Consider the following 26,605-nt stretch of genomic DNA (forward strand, 5'->3'; position numbering starts at 1 on the left):
TCTTGTTTGTCTTGGCAACATTCAGATTAAACTATCTCTACGAATTAAATCATCAGAAAGTTACAAAAGCAGTCAAGCTGATATTTTGGGCAATCGGCTACTATTTAATTTGCAATTACATGCACAATTTAGAAACCACTTTAAGATAATTCACCCTCCAGAGTATTGCTAACATATCGGCTGCTACAAAATACAATTCAAGAGGGAAAAAAACACCATATGTAATAAATTGATCTAAAATAAGAATCTTAAACTCAGGGCGTTAATCTCCCAAATTGAGAAACGTAGTCTGTCCCATAATTGTGGAATGTACTGATGAAGTGTTTACTCTCCAGTGTTAGCTTCTTTATGTCTGGAATTTGCAATTAAAACTGAATGCAGCCAGGCTTGGGAGCCATCAAGTGTATTATGCTTTACTATAGGTCAACCAATCTTAAAAAACAAACACACACCCACTAAAAACAAAACAAAAAAAATGCCAGTCTTTTCTGCTTCTGATAACATATCTGAGTTATTCATATTGTATTTATTATAACCAACAACCTTTCAGCAAAAGCTTAATAATAGGTGTCTTTGACAAATGGGCATGTAGCTATAGAAAGTGAAGATTGTGCACAGAGCAGCTTATTCATCAGAAAAAGATACACAGAGTGTGCAGGCTAAAGTGGAGAAATAGTTTTCAAATTTTAAGAAGGGATGTTTTGAACATTCTAGTTAAAGTGAATATATAACCTACTACCCAGGAAAATGCCTTCTGACCTCACGGTCCAGAACACTCACTAACAAGAGATATTCAAAAACACTATTTTTTTCACACAAATCCTAACTAAGGCATAAAAGAAAAGCAAAATCTAAGTCCCAGTAATAGCACCAAATAGCACCAAATAGCATGCCAGAAACCCTAAAGTGTAATCAAGAAAGCTTTATTTTCCAAAATAATAATTTTTAAAGTATACAAAGAATACACATTAAAGCGACACCATCTGAAACACCTTCTGTTTAGAGCTTTTTAAAGCAAAAATGTTCTGTGTGTGCAAAATATTATTGTAGTATTTTTCTGTCTAAAGACACTCATGCTATGCACATAGAGAAAATCACCATGAAGATTAAAATCTGTATCTAAATAGTGACTATATTCAGTGGAGGATTATCAATTTATGAACTCTTCCAGTTCAGGGGGTTCTTTCTCCTTCTTGGCTTTAAGAAATATTAATATATTTTAGCACTTTAATCGAAGGTAGACAAGGTGAGGGAAAAGATGTGAAATTAATTTATTAAATTTATTTATGATTTGCAGTTCTGGTTCAAGACATCACTAGCAAAAAGAAACAAAGGTTAAACTTAGAGCTGGTTGGTTTCTCTCTCTTCCAATTACTCACAATATCTCTATATGCCATCAACATGAATAACTGGAAGTTGTTCTATTTCCTAAAGCCACAACTTTATCTGTCATTGACAAGTCTAACAGTCTACTTTAGCTTACAGTCATTATTTCCCAAGAGGCTAAGAGATGAAAAAAGAGATGAAAAAGAGGGCAATGCAGTGAAATTCTCTTCTTCTGACATGGTATTAAAACAGCTCATTAAGCAATCACAGCTATAATTAACTGGCCTTGTTTGAGTACCGAGAGAGGAGCACACATTCCCTATCTCGGTAAATGATACAACCATCGTAAAGTCACCCAGGCCAAAAAAGCTCAGGAGTCGTCCTCATCTTCTAGTTTACAAAGCAACTGAAAACCATCAGACTGGGTATCTTTCTCAACATTCCACCCACGAGATCTAGAAAGTTTCCAACATCCAAAACCATCCATCAATTCCTCTTTTCTTCTGGTTACAATCGAGGGACCTTGCTCTCTTCTTGTCCTCTCTCTTATACCTTCAGTATCTCCCTTTTTGTGTCTCCTTCCATCAGAATTTAAACTTGCACAAGTTCAAACCATCTAAAACAAACTGCACACACATACCCTTCCTGGGACAAATCCCTTCTACCTCGAGAATCCTATTAACCTCCAGACATCCTTGCCAAACTTGTCACCAGCTGTTTCAAGTTACTCAATCCCCAGGCTTAATCTAATCCAGTTTCTGCTTTATCACTTCTGCTCACCTCAAAGTCACCAGATGGACTCCGCATCAATTATCCCAGGAAGTATCTGCCCTCATCAGGCAGCACCTAACAGTTCTGACTGTTCCTGCCTTCTTGTAATACTCTCTCTCCCTGGGTTTTACGACCCCACTCTTGGTTTCTTGCCTCACTTTCTGGATAAACTAGCTTAACAACTCAAGGCAGCTACTCCGCCCTGACAATTATCTGGCCTCTAAAATGATGTGTATTCATCAAGGCTCCAACACACTAATTCTTCCCTTCTTACTCTATAGACTCTTCCTAAGTGACTTTCTGTCCTTCCTTCTATATATGGGTAACTCCAAAACCTGTAACTCCACCCCATTAACCTTTACATGAACTCCAGATCTATAAATACAACTTCCTCCTAGCACTTTGTCCTTAGGTGTTTATAAGCAACTCATGTTCAACACATCTAAAATCAAACTCCTTATTTCCCAAGCTCCCTCTCAAACCTGCTCTCTTCCCATTATTCCCTATTTGAAGCTGATTTATTCACATAACACATACATACATAAATACACACACATATATACATACACACATGTGTCTATGTATATAAGTACATAGATATATGCATATGAGAGCCTACTTTGCCCCACACAAGGTGCCACTGCCAGTACTTGTTCTGTCAGGGTTTACCATCTAGTGCACTCATCATCTCCCAGGCACATTCTTAACTAGTCACACTTCTGACCTCCCTTCTTTCTGCTCTCTCTTTAATTAGGTAAGAATTATATGGAGATATATATTTTTTTTCTAACAAAATATTTTCTAACAAAATGATTTTTTCTGATAAAAGTTTCTCATAAAATGCCGAAATTTTAAATTCTGATAACTTATATCGTTTATCCAGGATCCTGGTACATTTGTTGACTTAATTCTTGAGAATGACTTGGTGTCGGTAAGTTAAACTTAATTCTTGTTTTATTTTTTTAAAGATTTTATTTATTTATTTATGACAGAGAGAAAGAGGGAGAGAGAGAGAGAGAGAGCACAAGCAGGGGGAGCAGCAAGCAGAGGGAGAGGGAGAAGCACGCTCCCCACTGAGCAGAGAGCCCGATGCAGGACTCGATCCGAGGACCTGGGCTTAACTGACTGAGCCACCCAGGTGCCCCTTAATTCTCGTTTCAAAAAGGAAAGAATCTTTAGGTTGTTAAGTTACAAACTGACCTCACTTGATTTCAAAATGGATTTGTGAAAATTTATAATAAAAGAAAATCTTGTTTAAAATGGAGTCAAGAGGCCAGAAGGGGGAGCTCTCAAGCACAACCACTAGTTAGTTAATTGCAGACCCAACAGGAAGGGAATCTTGCAAGTCCATACTACAAATACTTCTTTACCACTCAGGCAGGAGGAAGAAAGGGTTCTCCTTCCCAGCAATTGCCCAGCCAGTGAGAAACCGTCACAACTCAGCCAATGAAAAGCCACTATAAATTGCCAGTTTTACTCCACAAGACTTTTTGTTTATAAAAGCCCCCTACAAGTTCCCAGAGACTACTCTTTTTCTTTTGTTCTCCAGACTTGCCTATGCTTTCATTACAGTGTGCTTGTCCTAATTGCAATTCTCTGTTCCCAAATAAACCCCTTGTTGCTGGTGAAATTTACCTTAGAGGTACGAGATTATCCTCCTCAACATCACATAGGCACTAGAAGGCTGTTAAAGTGCTTGAAACAGTGCCTGATACAGTGAGTTCTATACACATTCTCATCATTGTATTCTTGTTATGGTCAGAACATCACTGATTTGGAGAACACAGCAAAAGCAAGGAAAAGCAGGATGTAAGCATGTGATAAATAGTCGTTTTCAAATGGTACATTTTGTATGGTAGCTGTTCAAACAGATTTAGGAAAATAACCTGGTTATATATTTGTCCCTGTAGGTCTCTGACACATTCCCTGTGCTTCACTTTAGTAAAAATGCTTGCAACATGACTTGTTAATAACACATGTAGATAAAATTTTTGAAATTATCAAAAACACTATTAAAGCAGCTCTGACCATTATTTTGCAATTCCATCAGTTTTCAACTATTCTATGAACTCGGAGTGTATCTGAGTTCACCTACTGATGGCTGTAGTCCAGTGAAAAGGTCAAAATGTTACAAAATAACAACACATTTTGTCTTCTGGCTTCCTATTTTGCATTCATGAGTGAGTGCACTGCATGCAATAAGCATTAAATAAAAAGTCATCAAATTGATTAGAATAATTCCAACCCGTTTGCTACATTTTAATCCATGTTTGCAACATTTTAATTAAAACCAATGTATCACTGGTCAAATGTTTCTTAGCCTGAAAATGGTAAAAACAAAGCAAAACAAAAAAACACTGGCTATAGTAACCTGATAATATAAATGATAAATGCAATAAATTTAACTAACAAGTTGCTCTTGGTTTATTTGTTTAAAAACATAAATTCTGGGAGTTCAGACTCCAAGTCTGTACTGCTGACCAACTTTTTTCCTGCCATTATGGTAGGAGGCCAACAGGCATTCCATAAATATGAATAGGTGAGAGTAAAAACTGCATTCTGCTAGTACTTTAACAATATAAAACTATCTCAACATAATGCTATCTCGTTGTTACTTGTGAACATATAATGAACAGTACTCTGAAAGTACAGTGTAACCATCACCTGGTACCAAAAATCGGAATCTCAAGTATCATGAATCATTATAATCCCAGAAATAAACAAGTAAAAACACAGAATACTAATTATGCCTGTAAATTAAAAGACACCCTCTGACATAAATATCTAATCCGCAATATGCTTGCTGTCTAAAGCTGTTGATGTCCTCCCATGAAACTGAAAAGACAGGTTAGACAACTGTTGAAAGTCATTATTCATGTCACCAGCAGAGAAAATAACCAAAGGGAAAGCTAATTTAGCTATATTTTTATATAATAGATGTTTTTGCAAATTATCTTGTACTCTTGTAGAGCTAAACATACTATATCACTATAATTAAGGAACGATAAAAAATAGAAAAAAAAAAGTTTGTTCAAGAGGCTATACCTAAATGTTGTGATATGACCCTTAGCTGCTCCTTCCTAGGCTCTCTTTCTGGATCATCCCCCTCTTCTTGATCTTTAATTATTGGAGTCCCAGGGGCTCATCTTCAAGTCTGTTTTCTGTCTATACTCTTCGTCTAGGTGAATCCATCCAGTTCCTTGGCTAAATTAACATCAGTGTGCTGATGACTCTCAAATCTCTATCTCCAGTTGCAACCTCTCCACTTAATTCCAGACTTGTATATCCACATGTCCACTCACCAGCTCCACTTCGCTGTCAAATAGACATCTCAAGGTTACCATTTTCAATACCAAATTCTTGATCTACTACCCTAAACTTACTAATATCCTAATTCTACTGTCCTGTATTTGTTATCTGGAAAAAAAGAACATTATCATTAATGTACTTGCTCAGGCCAAAATCTTGGGGTAACCCTTAACTCTTACACTCACCTGATCCATCAACAAACCCTCTGGCCTCTGCCTTCACAGTGGCTCCAATCACTCAACACTGTTTTACTATGTCTGCCATCCCTTGCCCGGCCTCTGTAACAGCATCCTAACTGGACACTCATTTTCACTCTTGTACCCCAAAGGCTTATTCATCTGGAGTCAGAGTAGTCCTTTAAACACCGAAGTCAGATCATTCCACTTCCTGACTCTCAAAATGAGCAGCTTCCCATCAGGCTTAGAATAAAATTCACATCTTTACATATTATTACCTGTAAGGCTCTATATGATAAGGCCCAGAGATCTCTGAAATAATTTCTTTCCACCCTCAAACTCATTCGAATCTCCCAACCAACAGCAGCTTGCCTGCAGATCGTGAACATGCTAAATACAGCACACTGTTAGGGTCTTCAAAATATCCTTGACCTTATACCTGGAACACTCTATTCAGACGGTTCCATGGTTTGCTTCTTCACCTTAGGCACATCTCTAATCAAAGACACCCTCTCTTACCACCCTATCTAAAACAGAATACTGCTCCATCAGGCTCTCTCTCTTCACCTTATTCTTCTTCAAGCATTTAAAGTTGATGGACATGATACTATGTAACTATTTTTTTGTCTGCGTATATTCTGTTTCTACCACTAATGCACATGTTTCATGAGGGCATAAACCATGCCCAAAAACACATGGACATTTTCCCCAGAATCTTGTGTAGAATTTTTATTTTACATACAAACTGTATGCCCAATACCTATAACAGCATCTGGTACAAAGCAGTGTTTAATATTTGTTGAAAAAGTGAATAAATTCAAGAAATCAAGTTTTATTTTTACATGACTCACATGCATAGGTAATTCAGGATATTATTTATATTTATCGTATACCTACACTGAAAACATATTTATACAACTGCCAAAGTGCTTCCAAATATTTAAATGTGAATGTCCCAAAGGAATCTAAGTCTACAGAAAAGTATAATAATTGATCACACTGATGACAAATGTAACATTGATCACCCATACAAATATAAAAATATGCAAGCTTTATTGGTGTATTCTTTCTATTGAAGAGAGAGAGTGTGTGTGTGTGTGTGTGTGTGTGTGTGTGTGTATACGTGTACGTGTATAGACATACATATACACACACTTCAGAAAACTTCCAACAGGCTATAAATAGTGGCTTCTCCCTCAAAGAAGATAACCAAAACACCCTACTCCCTAGAATTATTGCAATAAAGAGTAAAAAGCAAAAATGCACTTACCTCCCTTTTTCTACCAAGAGCAAGACATCCATTTTTTCCCCATTTTGAACCACTGTGCTGATTGCTGGAGAAAAAGGAGAAAAGCATGAATCCATCATTTAAAACAAGACACCAAATACCCATAAAGACACAATTATTAATACTACTTAGTCATGTTTGGAAATAAGTCATCATAATTTTATGTAAAAGCTACTATTATCATATACTATAAAGAATCGCATCCAAAATATAAGATGAAAGAGGAAAAAAAATCTTACTTAGCTCCTGCAGTCTTCTTAAGTGCATTCTATCTTCCTGAACTTCTTGCATTTGAAGACAAAAACGCAAACTAGACTTTTCCATAGAAAACCAGCCTTTTCTCCACTGGTCCAGGGCATGGCAGTCTTTGTAGTAGAGTTGACCAATCAAATCATAGTCAGCTTCTGTTAAGTTTTCAGCAACAAAGGGAACAAAATGCTGTTAAAACAAATACAGAAAAGTAATAAAGACAGTGCAAATAGGAAATCCCTTCCCTACCTACGGACTCGAGGGAAGGTAGAAAAACAAAAATAGTTTCTCTATCTTAAAAATTTAGAAGTAACCCAAATTTCAAAACAATTATTTAAACTTGCTATCAGTCTTAAAACTGCACAGCTATAATGCATTTTCAAATGGCAGCGTCTTAAACCACTTTTTTTTGATATATATAGAATTGAAATGGGAAGACATCATCTATGCTGATTTGTGGCATTTTTCAAAACGTTTGTCTCCATTTGTATCTTTCACTGAATCTGTTCCTTTCCCCTTTGTGTGTACCATGAATAACACATCTACCTATGAAGAGACATACATAGAAATGACTTCACAATAGTGAAAAGATCTTAATCATCATAACATGGCTGAATTCAAAGAATGACTCCTCCAAGGTCCTACATTATTTCTTTTTTTGTTGTTGTTTCTCAGCTTAAGGTTCTAGGATGGAAACTCTTAATCTCTTTTGACTATAACCTTTGAAAACTTAATGAAGTATGGACATTTTTCCCAGAATCTTGTGTAAAATTTTTACGGATCTCTGAAGCTCAACCATAGATCCCAAGTTAAGAATATTCTCTGGACTTAGGGTAAATATGCAATATTTAAATACCTTGGCTATTGCCTCCGTCCATTTTCTTTGAGCTTGAGATGTTTCAGCTCCAAATAAAAACGCACGTTCTGAGGGTAAATAGATCTCAAAGGCAAAGATGGGCCTGCAGCACACGGGAATAAAAAGATACCACTGTTTCTGTTTGGCTCTTATGGAAACAAATAACACAAAAATCAAGTTTTTAATTAAATTCCCTTTGAAAACTGGATAATGCTTTGAAATCTATCATATTTTCCCAACAATTTATATTTTAATTCATTTGAATAAATGGAATACACTGGATCAGACAAAAGGAATATTCTTCTGATTACTTAATCACTCTACTGCATGACTGTGTTAATGCCCTGGACATTCATTAGTTGACTGATATGGCAAAGGGCTCTCTTTGGTCTCCTCTTCCCTCTCAGACCAGGCCATCTTGACACTCTGTTTAAAGCAAACACTGTCCAAACCATTCCGTAATCAGCCCTCTTCCTGTCTTACTTCACAAATCTTCCGCCCATTATCTCATCTTATCCCAAAATTTTATTTCCTTACTGCAGATAAAATTAGACTAACATCCCAGGTCCTGAATTCTTCCCTGGGGCCCTCATCCACAGCTCCAACTATTTCCTGGAACGTGTGAAGTACGTTGCCGCTGTTACCTAAAAAAATCTCAAAATACCCTATTATCAGAGTCATCTTTCTTCTTCCTCTTTTTTTACCCCATACTGCTTATATTTGCCTCATGTTTCAATTTAGAGGCATCACCATCTACTTTATCAACAAGCTCAAAACCCTGGGGTTTAATTTCTTCTTTTTTTTTAAGATTTTATTTATTTGACAGAGAGAGAGACAGCGAGAGAGGGAACACAAGCAGGGGCAGAGGGAGAGGGAGAAGCAGGCTTCCCGCAGAGCAGGGAGCCTGATGTGGGGCTCGATCCCAGGACCCTGGAATCATGACCTGAACTGAAGGCAGACGCTTAACGACTGAGCCACGCAGGCGCCCCTAATTTCTTCTTCTTAACAGCAGCTCTTCATCCAGTCAAGAGAGTATTTCTTACTAGTTCAATCATAAAATTCTCTCAACTCACTGTTTTTTGTTTTTCTCTTTTTAACAATCTCTTCCTCTAGGTAAACTCTCAGTAATTGTGGTCTCTCTTCCTCCCATCTCTCTCTCACCACTTCAGCCAGCTTTCTTCCTCAAATACAAATCTATGTAACTCCTCACTGCCTACATTACTGAGTCCAAACTCTATAAAGTGCTATTTAAGGAGACTCAGAGGATGGCTGCAATAGTTATTTTTAACCTTATTTCACTGTAGATGGTTTCTCCTGCATGTCTACTTTTTCAGGAACATTCTATCAAGAATGTTTTATTTCTGAATGATTACATGCTGACATAAACTAGTATTATTTTAAATTATATTTTATTTACTAAGTAAGCAACTGAATACTAGGAATGCATTTATCTTAATATTCCACAGTAAGCCACATTAATTATTCATTTGGAATAAAAGCACTATTAAGATTAAAACAAAAACATGGGCGCCTGGGTGGCTCAGTTGGTTAAGCGACTGCCTTCGGCTCAGGTCATGATCCTGGAGTCCCGGGATCGAGTCCCGCATCGGGCTCCCTGCTCGGCAGGGGGTCTGCTTCTCCCTCTGCCCCTCCCCCCTCTCATGTGCTCTCTCTCTCTCTCATTCTCTCTGTCTCAAATAAATAAATAAAATCTTTAAAAAAAAAAAAAAAGATTAAAACAAAAACAAAATCACTAATGATCAGTTTTGTTGATTTACTAAAAAACAAAGTCACTTTAACTAGGATATACTAGTCATGGTATACTAATGATACTATGGTACATGTAATTTTATGTAAATGGCAAAGTTTTGCAAATCTCTTTCCATTCTCATAAAATTTATATTCAAATATGATGTTTCTATAAAACTGATTTATGCAGATTTTAATATTTATAGTTTTTCATTAATTACATTATAAAATGTAACTTTCATACCAAGTATATTAGATGGTTTGTTTTTAAAAGTCCTCACAAAAAATTTATTAAACCATTCTTTGAGCCAACTATATTAAATAAATAATGCTTACTCTTTTAATTGCAACTTTTTTGAGACCATTAAAATGCTAAAGTGAATCTTTAGGGAATTTAGCATTTCAATATGGTATAAAATACTTTTAGTTTTTTATTTTAATGGAAATAAGTCATTACTGAATATTTTCCTTTGAATAATGCATTAAACGAATGCATAAATTTTGCTATTAGTCCACCATTTTAAATGAGTAAATTATAAAAATTTTAGGACTACATGTTCTAGAATGGAATGCTATAAATTTATTAAAGATTAGATGCAAATACGTTAGCCTTTCATAGTACCTGGTATAATATTTTAATTTTTCTACTTTTTAGCAAATTCCCTAAGGAACTTTCAGAAGCTGCAAAATGATCAGGCTTCAAGAAACTATTAAACTCTTCCACAATAAGCAAATGAAGAATTAACAAATCTCTTATTATCTGGTATGATAAATATCAGGAAATATTCTTCACCTCCCACTTGTCTAACAGTAGACCTACCCGGTATTTAAATAGAAGTCCTCTTTGTGTACAGCCAGGCAGATAACTTCATTGATGTTAATGGTGCCATTAGGTGTGGTAGACTTATCATTTTCATAATAACTCAAGAAGCCTCCTTCCAAAACACACCACTTTTTATTTGTCTCTAGGAATTTAAAACAAATAATGTGTCATAATTACAGCGCATTTTTAAAAAACAAATGGTTTAAATAATAACTGGATTCAAATTTATTAATTTCCTATTTTGTGTAAAGAGTACGTCATTGCTGTATGGGATATACAGTTGTCATTCTCTCTGCTCTTAAAAAATGTACAATCTAGTAACAAGGAAAGTACAAAAAATAACTATGACATTGATGACCAGAAACGCAGACAGATCCATAAGAGACTGCTGCAAAACAACTCCAAAACAGCAAGGACTGATGTCTATAGAGTATTCAGAGGAAAACATGTAGTGTAAAAAGTAAGACTGTGGTTGACGTGAGGTAGGTATGCAAAAGAAGAAAGGGGCCATAACCTGCAGTGCCCCTAATGCCCTGGTTAGGGAATTTAAAATTCAAATTGTAAGGGGTCTTACACTGCAGGCCAAATCCATATCATCACCTGTTTTTATAAATAAAGTTTTATTAAAACACAGCCACATGTATTCACTTATGGATTATCTGTGGCTGTGTAGGCACGGTCTGGAGACAGAGGTATGGTGCCATTCTAGAAACAAAGTGGTTACAGGACGTTCTACGGACTCCTAGTTAACTGCCCACATTTACATACAAAATGAAGCCAGTGATAACCAAGCCCCAAATCCCAACACTCTCAGCAAGAGATGGAATCTTCTGACAACTGATCCCAAACATTTAAAAGAAAGCTTCCAACATAAAAGACAGAGACCAAAACCAAAATAATAATTTTTTTAAACTATAAGTAATATCAGACTGTCAAGGGAAGATACCGTAGGCATAAAACAAGAACAGATGTTCTAAAAAAGGAAATTAAGAACACAAAAAATACATTTTGATAATTTAAAATGGAATCACGAATTTTAAAAATTAAAAAATAAAAAAAAGAGAGAGAAAGCTTAGAAAAGAAACTCTCCCAAAAGTAAGAGGGAGAAAAAAGTTAATACAATATGATGGAGCTTTAAGATTATAGAAGTAATACAAGAAGTAATATTACTTCCAAGAAAAAAGATCAGATAAAAAGAATTTATCAAAGACAAAGAATAATGTCTAAAAATGGGGGGAAAAAACAAGGAACAAATATGTTCTCCATTAAAACTGTATTGTGCATGTGCACGTACTGCTTTGGTAAAATAAAAATTAGGAAAAAATTGCTTATAAAGATCACCAATTAGTGTGTTGCATCCAGATTAGGTTAAAAAAAAAAAAAACCACACACACACACACACACACACACACACACACACACACACACGAATTTGTGGTCAACTCAAAAGGCTTGGTTCCCTAACTGGCAATTCTCAGCAATCTCAAAGGTCTGGAAGCAAAAGCAGGGAAAATAGAAGAGATTGGCCAAGCTGTTTTTTTTTTAATGGGTAAAAAGAAACAAGCAATTTTGGAGAGTAGCAAGAATGCTTCTGAAATCACAATAGGGATCCAAATAAAGATGGAAGAGGGCTGAAGAACCAGAACTGGAAATGGTTCAGAGTTGATGAACAAGAATAACTGAAAGGGTCTAAGAACTACATGTAACAATAAGGCCTGACCACAACAATGTAACCATGGAGCGTTACTTTAAAGGTACAGAATGAGCCAAATTCTGCTAATGCATCAACTATGAGAATATCAGTTTGGAAGTACAGTAATATATACAGGTTAACAGAACATCTGAGTCAATGCAGCCATGGGTATCAACAATGGTCCATACACATGGAAACGATATTGGGATAAATGAACTTAAGCTAAAGAAGATTGTTATTGGCAATGGAAATGGATATAGGGGGAGGAGAAGTTATTAACTGCTACAACTGAATTGAGACTTAATAGTGGAAATCAGAAACTACTTCCTAAAGTCTGTTCCCTTTTAATTTTGAAAATAAAATTCTGGGTCCTTTCTAAAAAGACACAATGCTTATTTGCTAGAGTGGAGTCTAATGGAAGACTGTGGGGCTGGGAAGAAAGCGTCATTTTGGAAACAGGTCTATTCAGGCTTGTTCTGCTCCTAATGAATTCTGGAAATTATGTACAAATATAAAGCACGTATTTATCTACTTTGCTCTTCTAGTGGGTTTTACATTATTATACATTCCAAAAGTACCCATGTCACTCCTTGCATTTAGCTTTTTCCCAACTGAACCTTAGACAACAAAAATATAAATGCAAAAGAGTTCAAATGAAAGGGATGAACACCTTGTGATTTTATATAATGTCTTTGCATTGCCGTTACTAATCTTTATCACTTCCTTTTAATTCCGACTTTAAAAAACTAAAACAATGAGCTTTGAGAATTGAGCAAAAATCCCCCCACTAATCATCCCATATATTTCCTAGTGAAAGACACTAACATGAAACTTAAATTCTGAAACATGTTATTTTCTACAAGTTTTAATGATGTAATTCAAGGTCTATAGTTTGCCAAATAACTCTCGAATAAGTGAGGTAAAAACATTAAACTCAATTTTTTTAAAAAAAAGGAGAGCTAGGAAGCAGAAACTATTTGAAATTTTCAGTCTCTTGAGATAAAAAATAATTATTTTGAATTATCATCTTGCCATCCTATTTGTGGACTGTAGAAATTGTACAGACTCTCAAATTGTAAGTTATTGCCAAGAATTAAATTATACAAGCAACCCATAATGTTGCATTTAAAATATACATTAGATCTACAGATATTAAGACTAATAAATAAGGTTTATACATACAGATGTAATGAATAAAATCTGTACATCAGATAATTACTTGATTTTGATCACTATAGCATGGTTATTTCAGGGAAAGTCCTTCTTTTTAAGAAATACACAATGGATTACTTAAGGATAAAAAAAGTTTGTAAAAGTCTGCAACTTACTTTTAAGTAATTCTAAAAATATATACACACATATACCTGTTTGTGTGTACATATGCACACATACACAGGAAGAAAGAGGATAAACTGAATGTAAGATATTAATATTTGGGAAGTCTGGGTAAAGGGTATATGAGAATTCTTCATACCATACTTACAACTTTTCTGTAAGTCTGAAATCATGATAACACAATTAAAAACAAAAAGTTAAAAGAAACTTTAGGTTACCCTACTCTTTAAATTTCCCTTTATCACAGGGTGGTAAAGAAGAAAGAAAACAAGATGAGGTGTTTAGCCTCAAAAACCATCAAGAGGAGAAACACTTAAAAGGCTAAAATCCTAAGAGCTTAGGATCACTGTATTCCGAGTAACTGCCAAATGAAAAGCTGAATCAGAAATGGCAGAGGAAAACAGCACAAGGAATTTCCTGAGGGGTACTGGGAAAGAATGCTCACAGAGACCCAATCAATGCCTACTGGAATGTGATATACTGAACATCCAGGACTCTCAAATCCTGAGTCACAGTGTGTACTCTGCACGGTTATATGAAAATCATGAAAGGCCATAATTTTTAAATGAATATTTACTGTAGACTTCTGAGATATAACACAAGGAAAAGTCAAAGTACCAACCAACTGGAGTTATAAAACAACTTCAAAACAACGTACTCAGATGAAGAGGATAATCCTCATAAAGAATAATGCAAAAAAATGCACATTTACTGAGTACATAGATAATGACTTGCACAGTTAGGAATCCCACCCCCTGTTCTCAAACATTTTGCAGTCCAATCCAAGAGGAGATGTGTCTGGAATAATAACCATGGTGGGGGCAGGGGTGCCTTTAGGGGTTGGAAGCACTCATGGAAGGAAGCCATCCTCAGACTAGAATGATAAACCATTTCACAGAAAAACACAGCTTTCAAAATAGTTATTTATAACTGAAAAGACATTAAAGTAGTGAAAAATACATTTTGAGCTATAACCACTCCATAATTCTGGGAAAAAACACTGTGAGAAAAGTCAAGGAAAGGGGAAACTGCCAAAAATCGATTTGGCCAGAGAACCAGATTACACATGAAGTTAGCAAATAGGAAAGAAGACCACAGACCCACAGCAGAGGCCAGGCCCCAGGAGTCTTATGTGACAGGTGTTCAGGAGTTTGTGCCTTTCTCGGCAGACAAGTGGGAGTCGTTGGAAGGTCTTAAACAAAAAGTGCCAAATGCATGATGCATAAAATAAATGTAAATGCAGAATCTAATTGTGTAAATTCTAATGGGAAACAAATGACAGATCCTTTAAAAAGGTGAGTACAATCTCATTTTCGGTTAGAAATATGAGCTTGAGGGGATTTAGTCCTATAGCATTATCATCACTATAACCCTTGATTTGCCTTTTTTTTTTTGGTAAGTGGAAATGGGCCAGAAATGGTCAGACAAGGCAGGCAAAGATATCACCTTTGAGGATTTATAATAACAAAGCTGTGATAGGAAACCTTGGCGTTCCTATTCATTTGGGAAGCAAGGAAGAACTTATGTCAGATTACATTGGTCTGCTTAGCCCAATTCAGATATGCTCTCCCAACTCTTATTTGAGAACACATACTCTGCTACAGAGGAAGTCTTACCGTTAACCAATTACCAGAAGATGTCCACCAGAAATAAAACTGGGGCCACAGAGGGCAACTCTCAGGACACAAGCTATTTGTTTGACAAGAGCTGGTGTGTATGGTGGTTGGAGTGGCTGGATAGGTTGTTCATTCTTTCTATTCAATCTTGATATTTAGATCAGGGAAGAAAAACATTACTGGAATTTGCTCAAACACAAGAAAGGACTCCAGTGGTGAGCTACTGGAATACTATGCAATGACATGGATGCTACTGTTGGGAACACTGGCTATCAGCTACCACCTGGAGGATACGCCTAAACTCAGAGGCTAACAGGAAATCAGAAACAGCTATGACTACAGATAGACCCCTGCTGCTGCTTCTGCTTCTCATCCCCTCATCATCGTATTTACATGCCATGCACTCTTCTACACATCTTATAAACATCAACTCACTGAATCCTCAGAAAAACCCTACTAGGTCAGTTCTACCACACATCCCTCCCTTGTACCCCGTCCACAGGCACAGAATGGTTACCTGACTTCTCCAAGATCACACAAGTACTTAGAAACCAGGGCGGAGAGTAGAACCCAGGCAGCCAAGTCTGGGAACCGAGCCTCTTGACCACTTACCGATACTGCCTCTCTGCGCCTGTTACACATTTGAAGCATGTATGTCCATTTTTAAAACATATTAGGGAGAGTAGAGGTCATGGCTTCTTTTTTTTTTTTTTTTTTAAGATTTTATTTATTTATTTGACAGAGAGAGAGAGAGATCACAAGCGGGGGTGAGGGAGGGCAGAAGGAGAGGGAGAAGCTGGCTCCCCGCTGAACAGAGAGCCCGATGCGGGGCTCCATCCCAGGACCCTGGGATCATGACCTGAGCCGAAGGCAGACGCTTAACGACTGAGCCACCCAGGCGCCCCGAGGTCATAGCTTCTAATACACATGTGCACAGTAACTCCAAGACAGTGAAGGCAAACTATTATTTTTTGAAACCATGAAGTTGTTTCCTGATGAAGGATTTCCTAAACTGATGGTATTCAGCATTCACTGAAAACAGGAATACACACAAGGAATTCTTTTCATTTAAAATAAATGTGGTTGGGGTGCCTGGGTGGCTCAGTTGGTTAAGCGACTGCCTTCGGCTCAGGTCATGATCCTGGAGTCCCTGGATCGAGTCCCGCATCGGGCTCCCTGCTCGGCGAGGAGCCTGCTTCTCCCTCTAACCCTCCCCCCTCTCATGTACTCTCTCTCTCTCTCTCTCTCATTCTCACTCTCTCAAATAAATAAATAAATCTTTAAAAAAATAAATAAATAAATAAAATAAATGTGGTTTAGCCTCGAACATTTTAAGACTATACAAGCTAGGCATTGATAGAACAAAAGATCTTCAAAATTCCTCAATGCTAATTTATGAAATTAAATATAAACAGATGATATAGAGTTTCTAGCAAACCATATCAACCACTTTCTTTTTAAAAATCAAACACCGTGTCAACAAATCACGGTAAGACACCAAGGGGGAAAAAACATGGTTGAGGGTAGAAAACAGAAAACAAAACCAGGATGCTATTATTCAGCTCTATACTTAGGTTTAACACGAGCTATCAATCTTTCTTTTCATGAACACTAAACTGAGAAGAAAAAAAAAGAAAAAGAAAAAGAAAAATACAGATCAGTCTTCATAACCTGAGGCTAGAAGAACTTCGAATCCTGAAAACCTGAACTGACGACTTGAAGCCTCTTGTAACTCTCTGAAGGACTGCATGCATTTTATCCTGACTTTCTTCTTCCTGTTTAATCATTTCGCTCTCCGGCTGTCCTGACAAGCGCTGACGGCCAGAGGCAAAGGCAACACACACACTTTCATCTCTAAATCTTTCCAAATAATTCATTTGTTTCCATAATGCTGGTGCTCAACAGGAGTAACACCGCTACAGCATCTTGAGAAACAACAACAACAACAACAATAAACAGAACTTTGTTTCTTGGTAGTTCAACTTTTTCTTCACTTTTAAGCAGATACTTTCTGAACAAAATGTTCTGCATCAGCAATTATGTAATTTTTTAATTGGAGTCTAGCTGACATACAATGTTATATTGCTTTTAGCTGTACAACATACCTTTCAGGTATTCAACAGTGATTTGATAATTCTATACGCTGTGCAGTGCTCACCATGACGAGCACAGTCATCACCGGCCACTATTTGTCATTATACAAGATCATTACAATATTACTATCTTCCCTATGCTGTAGCTTTCATCCCCACGACTTAATTATTTCACAAGTGGAAGCCTGTACCTTTTAATCCCCTTCACCTATTTTGCCCATCCTCCCCAACCCCCTCCCCTTTAGCAACCACTGGTTTGTTCTATTTATGATTTTGTTTCTGGTTTTCTTTGTTTATTTGTCCATTTGTTTTGCTTTTTAGATTCCATTATAAGTGAATTCATACAGTATTTGACTTATTGTACTTAGCATAATACCCTCTAGGTCCATCCATAGTGTCCCAAATGGCAAGATACCATTCTTTTTTATAGCTGAGTAATACTCCATTGTAATATATATACACCATGTCTTCTTTATCTATTCTTCTATGGATAGACATTTAGGTTGCTTCTATAACTCAGCTACTGTAAAAAATGCTGCATATACCTTTTTGAATTAGTGTGTTTGCTTTCTTTGGGTAAATACCTGGCGGTGCAATCATCAGATCATATGGTGTTCCTATTTTTAATTTTCTGAGGAGCCTCCATACTGTGTTCCACAGTGGTTGCACCAGTGTGCATTCCTACCAACAGCACATAAGGGTTCTCCACATCTTTGCCAACACCTATTTCTTGTCTTTTAGATCCTTGCCACACTGATAGGTATAAGATGGTATTGATTTGCACTTCCCTAATGATTAGTGATGTTGAGCATCTTTTCACGTGTCTGTTGACCCACAACTATATCTTTTTAGGCACAAGTCAAAAACAAAATATTAACAAGTCTCTTGCCCTTTTACACCAGTAATAACTTGATAAGAGAAATGGTCACTTATTCAACAAATAGTTACACATGACTACTGTTGTGCTGACACTATTGTAGGCACCAAAGATTTGATAATCTTGAATAAGCCAGCAAATGCTCATGTCTCATTGAGCTTTCACGAGAGAGAGAGAGAGAGAGAAACCAATAAAGGAGGGATCATCTTCATGCAATAAATGCCATGATGGAAATAAGAAGAACCCCATGAAAGGAAAGAGCTACCAGTCACAGCATACCACAGTAGCACTAAATTGATGCCTGAAAAATGAGAAAAAAGCCAAACTGGGGGAAGTGCCCTCCTGGCAAAATGAACAGCAATTGTACAAGTCCAGAAGGGCAGAAAAGAACATGACACGTTGCAGAAACGGAGAGGAAAACAGTGGGGCCAGGCCTGTGAGTACAGGGAGGAATATGTGAGATGAAGAGGGAAGGGACAGGAGGTTCTCTTCGGTCACACTAAGGAACAGGGATATATTCTGTCATGGGAAACTGATGAATATACTCAATGAAAATACAAGATCTGATTTACATTTTTAATGATCATTAAATCTGCTTTTGGAGAATGATTTGGAAGGAAGGTAGGTTAGTTATTGGGAGACAAATTAAGGGGGGTGTTGCAGCCCAGGTAGGACGTGATGGTGGCTGGGCTAGGATTCTATTAGTTAAGATGGAGAGGAGCCAACTGATTCAAGATCTATTTTGAGTTTGAAATGATAGAAGTTGCTGACAAACTGGATGGAAGAAACAAAGACCATCAAAGAATATATTACCAGGAGATTATTTTCCAATGAAATCATTTCTGTTGTGCTACACAGCCAAAGTGCAAAAGCTTAATTTCATATTACTTAAAACAGGATGTTCCAAAATGAAAAAACATCCCCAATTAAATTACAAAGAATGCACCAGTTTTTAATTTTGGAAATAAAATTTAACAAAAAAAATCCATAGTTAATTTATAAAAGATAAAAGGAAAGAATGATTTAGTTACAAGTTTAAAACATAATTTATTCCCCAAGTGATTAAGAAAAGCAATCTTCAAGGAAATATTAAAACAAACTGTTAAGTCTATAAATATTATAAGCACAATGTTTTTTATTTTTGCCAAAAAATAAATGAAAGCTTATTTTTAGCCGCAAAGTGCTTATGATACACTTTAGTTTTAGAAAGAAAATCTCTTATTTCAAATTCCCTATCTCATCTTTTTATAAGTGATTTGAAGGGTGGGTCTAAGATCTCCTACTATTCAGAAGAAATATTTTAGAAAACTTGTAAACTTATTTACAAGTGCATTAACCGCCTAGAATTATTTTAATAATTACTATAGCCAATTCACAGATTATTCAGGTACTCCCTCCCCATTTCTGACCAGCTTCTGACTACCTAAGGGTTAAATACTGAAGAGCAATAGAAGATTTCGAGAAGATCTCTATAAAATTTGTCATTTTTATTAGTTTGAGTGCAGGACGACATTTAATAACCAATTACTGAAAGAACCAAAAACATCCAAATTCAAAATGCCACCCAGCATAACACTTTGACCAAGGCCAAAGTGTTACAATAACAATTATAACACAAATCAGATGTAAAATTCTGTTTCATGCTGAGCTCCTCCATTTTTCATTATGAGGATTACAATTAATGTACATAAAGTACCTAAAGCAATTCTTTACACATAGTACCTGTTCACTAAAGGATAGCTACTATTTTCTGGAAAATCTAATAAAGTAGGGCTAATCCCAATATAATTCTACTTAGGGATATCATTTCTTTGGATATAAAGCATTTATACTGAAATAATCACTTTAAATGCACAAAGATCAGGATTAACACTCTAAAGTGAGTTTTTTCATCCTATTGTTCCTTTGATAGAGTAGTACAGCTGGATTATCCCACCTAGGGGATTAATACCAGGCTCCTGAGCCTCTAAACACCCACCACCAATTGGCCTGTACAGCTTAATCTCTCTTAAAATTCTCTTTGTTCCATTAAGACAGATCTCATTATATTTTTCGGCCTATATTTCCCAAATTAGTTCATATGTATTGAACATGAGACCTGTGTCTTATTCATTTTTGTAATTCCTAATGCTTATTAGCACACGCTCGACACACTGGATGCAGAGATGGAGAAACACCTACCGTGACTGCTCAGATAATTCCCCAAACCTAGAAGAGGTTGTTGAATTAATTCCCATCATTTTTTTGAAACCATGCTTAAGCTGTATTCCACTCACACGCACATACGCTTATAATCAGAACAAACCGAAAACTTGTCAGTTCTGCCTATGTGTTGACATTTATCTCTATTATCTCCCCAGTTAGGGTGTTTGTCCCTAAGGGAAAGGGCTGAGTTTCATATTTCTTTGGAATAACCCTTAAATCCTGAAACAGAGTTGGTTGGCCGTAAAGAGACATCAGTGAATTCTGTTGAGAATTCACCAGCATTCCAACCCAGTGGTAAATCCCTGCTGCAGTGCATGAAATCATGTCTGTGCCTTGAAGCATTTATAAATCCTCAAAAAATATTTCTCTATTGCGAGATCAAATCTAACATCTTAAGGGAAAAAAATAAAAATTTAAACATAATTGTTTTGAAAATGAAATAAAGTTTTGTCAGATAACAAAGTCGAAAAGAAGCTGAAAAGATACCTTCAAGCAGTTTTTTCTCTGAAGAGAGTTTAGAAGCAGCAGAAGGAGCCTGATACAGAAAGTCACAGAGGAACGTGGACTGGGAGGGCTCTTGACTTAATCCACCTTCAGAGTGAATGTCATGTTGAGGGAAATCTGGAAAAAAAATACAGAAATAATACACTTGAAATCTAAAATGTAAATACTTTCCCTTTGCTTATGAATATGTAGGTGAGTTTTTAGCTAGAAGTTACTTCAAATTCACCACAGAATAAATACACAGGTATTTATCTCACGTCACACAGAATTTGCAAATAAGCACTTGTTATGTTTATTATTCACATATGAAAATCAGAATTAATTTTGGTGAAAATGATTAGGTGGGATTAACTGTTTTAATCTTTATAAGATTAAAGAAATATAAAATATTTCCTAAACAATTTCCTTGAAACGAAACAAAACATGGTTTTAAGCATCTTCTATCTTTTCAATAATCACCCTTGTCTTCCTTCTGATGGTTTTTCTTATTTGAGAAATATGCAGATTTGTACTTCAGTCCTTTTGGAGATATATCAGAAGAGACCAGGCTAATGTAGGGACAGGGACTGACCGGAGAATTTGTTATGGTAGAGAAATTCCATCTGCAGACTTTGTCCAGCCTTCTTGGCCAGCAGGTAGGGGGTGCTATGCACAGGGTCTCCAGTTGCACACATAACATCCGCTCCGCTGAACAGCAAAGCCATTGTTTCTAGAACATCTGGTTTCACAACAGCAGTGCACAGAGCCTGGTCGTTAAAAGAAAACACACCTTTTAAGGGAAGGAAATACAATTCTAGCTATTAAAATGCGTGAAAGTCTGCCAAACCATTTGTAAGATGAAGTGTGTATTTCTTTTTTAACCTAGAAAGCTAATAATAAGTATGCCCTGAATTAAGTACCAGGCTCAAAAGGTCTGCTTTGTATGAATTGAAATTACAACCTAAGCCCTCCAAGTTTTAATTCCTTGTTCTGTTGCTGTGATGTTCCAACCTTCCAATCCATCACAGTTGCTTAGGAAGACATTTTTTATGCTTATGTACTATGATAATGGCTGGCTGCTCAGAAAATGCAAAACATGTAAAATGTAATAATGAAGTATCTGTTAAATGTTTTGTCATATAAATGTTGTATGTATGTATTTTTCAGCCTAATCGGATCTATGTAATTTTTTAAAGTATTGTTGTGCTTTGGGAATTTGAAAGATGAGTGCAAAACAAATCCAGTATCTTTCCTTTTGTGTGGGGTACGGGTGGGGAGGAGGAATGGCAAGCAGGGGGTAATAAAACAACCCTGACTTATGTTATACATCATCGTACAAACACTAGCAACTGCCAGAATCTAATTGTGTTGTTGTTGCTTTTGTTGTTACCTCGAAGTAATAAGCTGCCTTCACCTCTCTCCTCATCCTCTCTTTCTGCTTCCTCACTTTACTGGCTTCCCATGTGCTTCCAAATCCTGTGATTTCGGCACCCTGATTCTGATTTTTTAGCCCCGGACTGACCCTTTCACCTCCTCCTTGACATGGTGCACCCAGATAGATCACTGGTTAATTTACCCTCTACAATGCAACTTCAGAATAACTGCTCATTAAATATCCCAATAGGTAGCTCAGAGTAGACAGCCAAGAAGTCCCACGATGCATTCACAGTTCCAGCCCTGCACGGTTAACTGTTAAAAAATGTACCTTTCCTACCATGGTCTAGCTGACCTACAGAATTTCCTTTGCATCGGAATCAAACAGCACGACCTATACCTGACTTTGTACCAATTTGCTAGGTGATCGTAGGCAATCCCTTCACCTGCCTGAGTCTTAGTTTACCTCATCTGCAACATGAGGCTGTTGAAAAAGATACCAGCTAACATCCCATCCACTGCAATAGCCTTTGACTGCCCTCCCACATTTAATCACACATATTTCCTCTTATTCTTCCATCTCCCCACTACTGTTTTCCTTCACAGCACAATGTATTTGTTATGGTACATTTACTGGACTCCAGCCATTCACGGTTAGTCTCCCTTACTTGACTACAACTCTCATGAATAAAAGAAGCACATTTACGTTTTACTACAATTGTATCCCCAGAACCTAAAAAAGAACTCAGAACTTGTAAGTGTGCAATCAATATCCATCCACTATGAACACGGAATGGAAAAAAGGTAGTCTCTTCAACAAATAGTGTTGGGAAACTGGATATTCATATACAAAAAAATGAAATTGGAGCCTTGTCTTACACCATTCACAAAAATATACTCAAAAGAGATTAAAGACTTAAACATAAGACCTGATACCTTAAAATTCTTAGAAGAAAACACAAGAAAAAGCTCCTTGAAATTGGTCCTGACAGTGACTTCCTGGAGACGACACCAGAAGCACAAGCAACAAAAGAAAAAAAAAATCAGTAAGCGGGACTCTGTCAAACTAAAAAGCTGCTTCACATCTGAAGAAAAATCAACAAAATGAAAAAGCAAACCTACAGAATGGGAGTAAATATTTGCAAACCATACATTAGATAAGGAGTTAATATCTAAAATATATAAAGAACTCACAAGCTCAAAAACAATCCGATTAAAAAACGGGCAGAGAAACTGAATAGACATTTTTCCAAGAAGACATCCAAATGGTCAACAGTTACATGAAAAGATATTCAACATTATTAATCATCAGGGAAACCACAATGAAAGATTATCTCACACCTATTAGAATGGTATTAGATCTACAATCTCATGTCTATTAGAACATTATTCACAATAGCCAATATATGGAAACAACCTAAGTATCCATCAAGAGATGAATGAATAAAGATGATATGGTACACACACACACACACACGAATACTATTCAGCCATGAGGCATAAGGAAATCCTGCCATTTGGGACATGGATGGAACCTGAAGGCATATTGTTCAATGAGATTAGCCAGAGAAAGATAAATACTATATATCACCACTTATATGTAGAACCTAAAAAAGCCAAACTCATAGGAACACAGATTAGAATGTGGTTACCACGGGGTGTCTGGCAGGTGGGGAGATGTTTAAGGGTACAAACTTGCAACTAGAAGATAAATAAGTTCTGAAGATCTAATGAACAGCACAGTAGCTATAATCAATAATACCATATTATTTACCTCAAAACTGCTCAGAGACTAGATTTTAAATGTTCTCACTATAAAAAAGAAATGATAATTATGTGATATAATACAATAATTATGTGATATAGCTACAGTGGCAATCATACCACAATATATAAATGTACCAAATCAACAGGTTGAATAAACTTATACAATGTTGTAGGTAAATTATATCTCAATTAAAAATATGTCTATTCAATTAAATATATTTTTTGTAAAAATTATTTGCTGACATTAAGAGTACCATTTTTAAGAAGCCCACTGTAGAAATAAATCCCAATGGGTAGACTTCTCTATAATATTCTTAGAATAATTCAATTGCTAGTAATTAATGTAAAACTTATCTAATGGAAACTGTGTGGTGTGGCAGACAGCACTTTATTTGGGGACATTAGTATACCTGCTAATAAGATACCCATCACTATCAAAAAGAAAGAGACCATTAGAGGAATCTATGCCCTGGTTCTACAATTTCACCAATTATTTCCCAAAATCCACAACTTACTATTTACATATGTATTTATTATAGACCTCTGGTGCACAGAATTAATCAAAATCCTTGGTTTATGTACCCTGTTGTTATTATTTCATGCATGTCTGGTATAACTGGTCAATTTTAATAATGTATTTAACACCAATGAAACCACCAGCCAAAACAAAGTATCTTAGTAATAACCTATATAAATAGTTCCCAAACACCATCCCCATACCATCACCCCCACTCTCCTCTACCTTAGCTGCCCATTCTGAAGCCTTCATATTTTATGTGCCATTGCTTTAAAATCAATCGGTGGCCTCACTTTACTATCACCAAAGATGTACAAAGACTAAAAACTTAGTTTAGGGGAAATAATCCAATAGAAATGTAAATCAATTGTATGATCTTGTAATTTCTACAGAAGGATGAAAAAGGCCTTTATTTATTTCCCAAAATGTTCTGCATAATGCTACTTACTTGAGGATTTTTATCCATAAGTACTGCCCCTAAAAGCATACTAAAAAACTGGGAACCATGAAAGAACATAGTCTCTAAGCACAAAAACAACAGGCATGTATTAAATATCTCTACATGGACGAGCCTCCTAACACGTAAGAAATTGAAGCAGCAATTTCAAAAAAGAAATCAGGCAGGATGCTTACCATATCCTTTGCCAAAAGGGTAAAGAACAAGTGGGCAGCAAAAAAACAGGGACCAGAAGGTCTGGAATCACTCAGCCAAAGGTAAACACCAGTTGGGGTCAACAGCACTAAGCAAAGCATCGCTTGTAACAATACACTGAATAAATGATGTTTATTTTGGTGACAGGGTGTCAGCAATGTACAAGCTGAAGTTACGCTTAGTGTCCTGTCCCTAAAATAGGAAAGTTGCCACAGTTCTCAGAATATTGGAAGAGGCCTAAGTTAGCTGGAAACTCATGTTATGGACAAAGAATTTATTCACTATTGATAATGAATTCTTAAGTAAAACAGTGGTAAAATCAATACTACAATCTCGCAAATGGAAATAAAGTAACATTAAACAATACTTTTATCAAACAGTAAAGGACTTTTTAAAATTCTTTTCAAAATCCTTGACCCATATTTCAAAAGACATTAAGATCCATGTCTACTGTTATATATTTTTTGATACCTTGTTTAATTCTTCTTTGGTGAGAGATGCCAGTAGGGTCTTTCTGAATCTTCCTTCTTTGTACTTCTGAGTGATAAAGGTTTTTCTCTTTTCTACGGGTGAATCCATGTGTAATTCTTCATCTTTTTGAAGATTACCAGCCCAAAAGTCATTTGCTCGTTTGTTTCCAATGACAATAAAGAGCTAAATTGTCAGAAAGTTATAAAACAATATGAGTTCATAAAATGTATTTGAATTTACAAAAACCTGACTCACATATTAAAATATAACTTAGGGGGTGCCTGGGTGGCTCAGTCAGTTAAGCATCCGACTCTTGATTTTGGCTCAGGTCATGATCTCAGGGTCATGAGATCGAGCACTACATAGGGCTCCACACTGAACATAGAGCCTATTTAAGATTCTCTGTCTCTATCTGCCCCTTCCCTGCCCCCATGTGCATACTCCCCGCCCAAAAAAAAATAACTTAGTATAAAATATGCATAAACATGAAAAACCCATATCTTTCAGGAAGATGGTGTGTGAAAGCAGATATTATTTCTATTTTAAATATAGCCTCATTGCTTTTAGTAACGGTACAAGATAAGCTAGAAAAGAAACTGCAAGCAACCCAAATTGCAGCAAAAGCATTATTATTTTTTGAAGGTCACATAGAGACAGATTCATTTAAAACAGCCTAGGAGGTGGGGTAATGTGGTTGAGAGGGTTACTGAAATCCAAGAAGAAAACGGAAACAGGAGACAGAAAGTCAGACATGAGCACAGTTAATGACAGAGCATGGCCAAGAAAAAGAAGACAAAATTTTGCCAAATGTTTTCATTCACTTTTCTAATATTTTATCCATGCTGGGTTAAAAAGAAAGAAATTCTGGCTTTAAAAAAAAAGAATGCTGTCAAGCCTTTAAAAGTAGCTATTACTACTAAATTCCTTGTATTTTATATTTTTAAAATAACTATCTCATTTAAGAAGCATTCTAAA

At 36.2% G+C, this 26,605-nt stretch overlaps 1 protein-coding gene across 4 annotated transcripts in view; it reads right to left on the reverse strand.

The window, feature by feature from the left end:
* Positions 1–26,605, reverse strand: part of ARAP2 (ArfGAP with RhoGAP domain, ankyrin repeat and PH domain 2) — a 183,982-nt gene that overhangs the window by 82,056 nt on the left and 75,321 nt on the right. For all 4 annotated transcript variants that reach the window (XM_078068483.1, XM_078068484.1, XM_078068485.1 and 1 more), the window contains exons 13-19: positions 25,631–25,813; positions 21,442–21,616; positions 20,853–20,987; positions 10,545–10,689; positions 7,976–8,078; positions 7,110–7,308; positions 6,853–6,916 (exon numbers count right to left, since the gene is read on the reverse strand). In XM_078068483.1, the coding sequence (XP_077924609.1) occupies positions 6,853–6,916; positions 7,110–7,308; positions 7,976–8,078; positions 10,545–10,689; positions 20,853–20,987; positions 21,442–21,616; positions 25,631–25,813 (1,004 nt within the window). The remainder of the gene's footprint in view (positions 1–6,852; positions 6,917–7,109; positions 7,309–7,975; positions 8,079–10,544; positions 10,690–20,852; positions 20,988–21,441; positions 21,617–25,630; positions 25,814–26,605) is intronic.

Source organism: Halichoerus grypus, chromosome 3, assembly GCF_964656455.1.
Source record: "Halichoerus grypus chromosome 3, mHalGry1.hap1.1, whole genome shotgun sequence".
NCBI lineage: Eukaryota > Metazoa > Chordata > Mammalia > Carnivora > Phocidae > Halichoerus > Halichoerus grypus.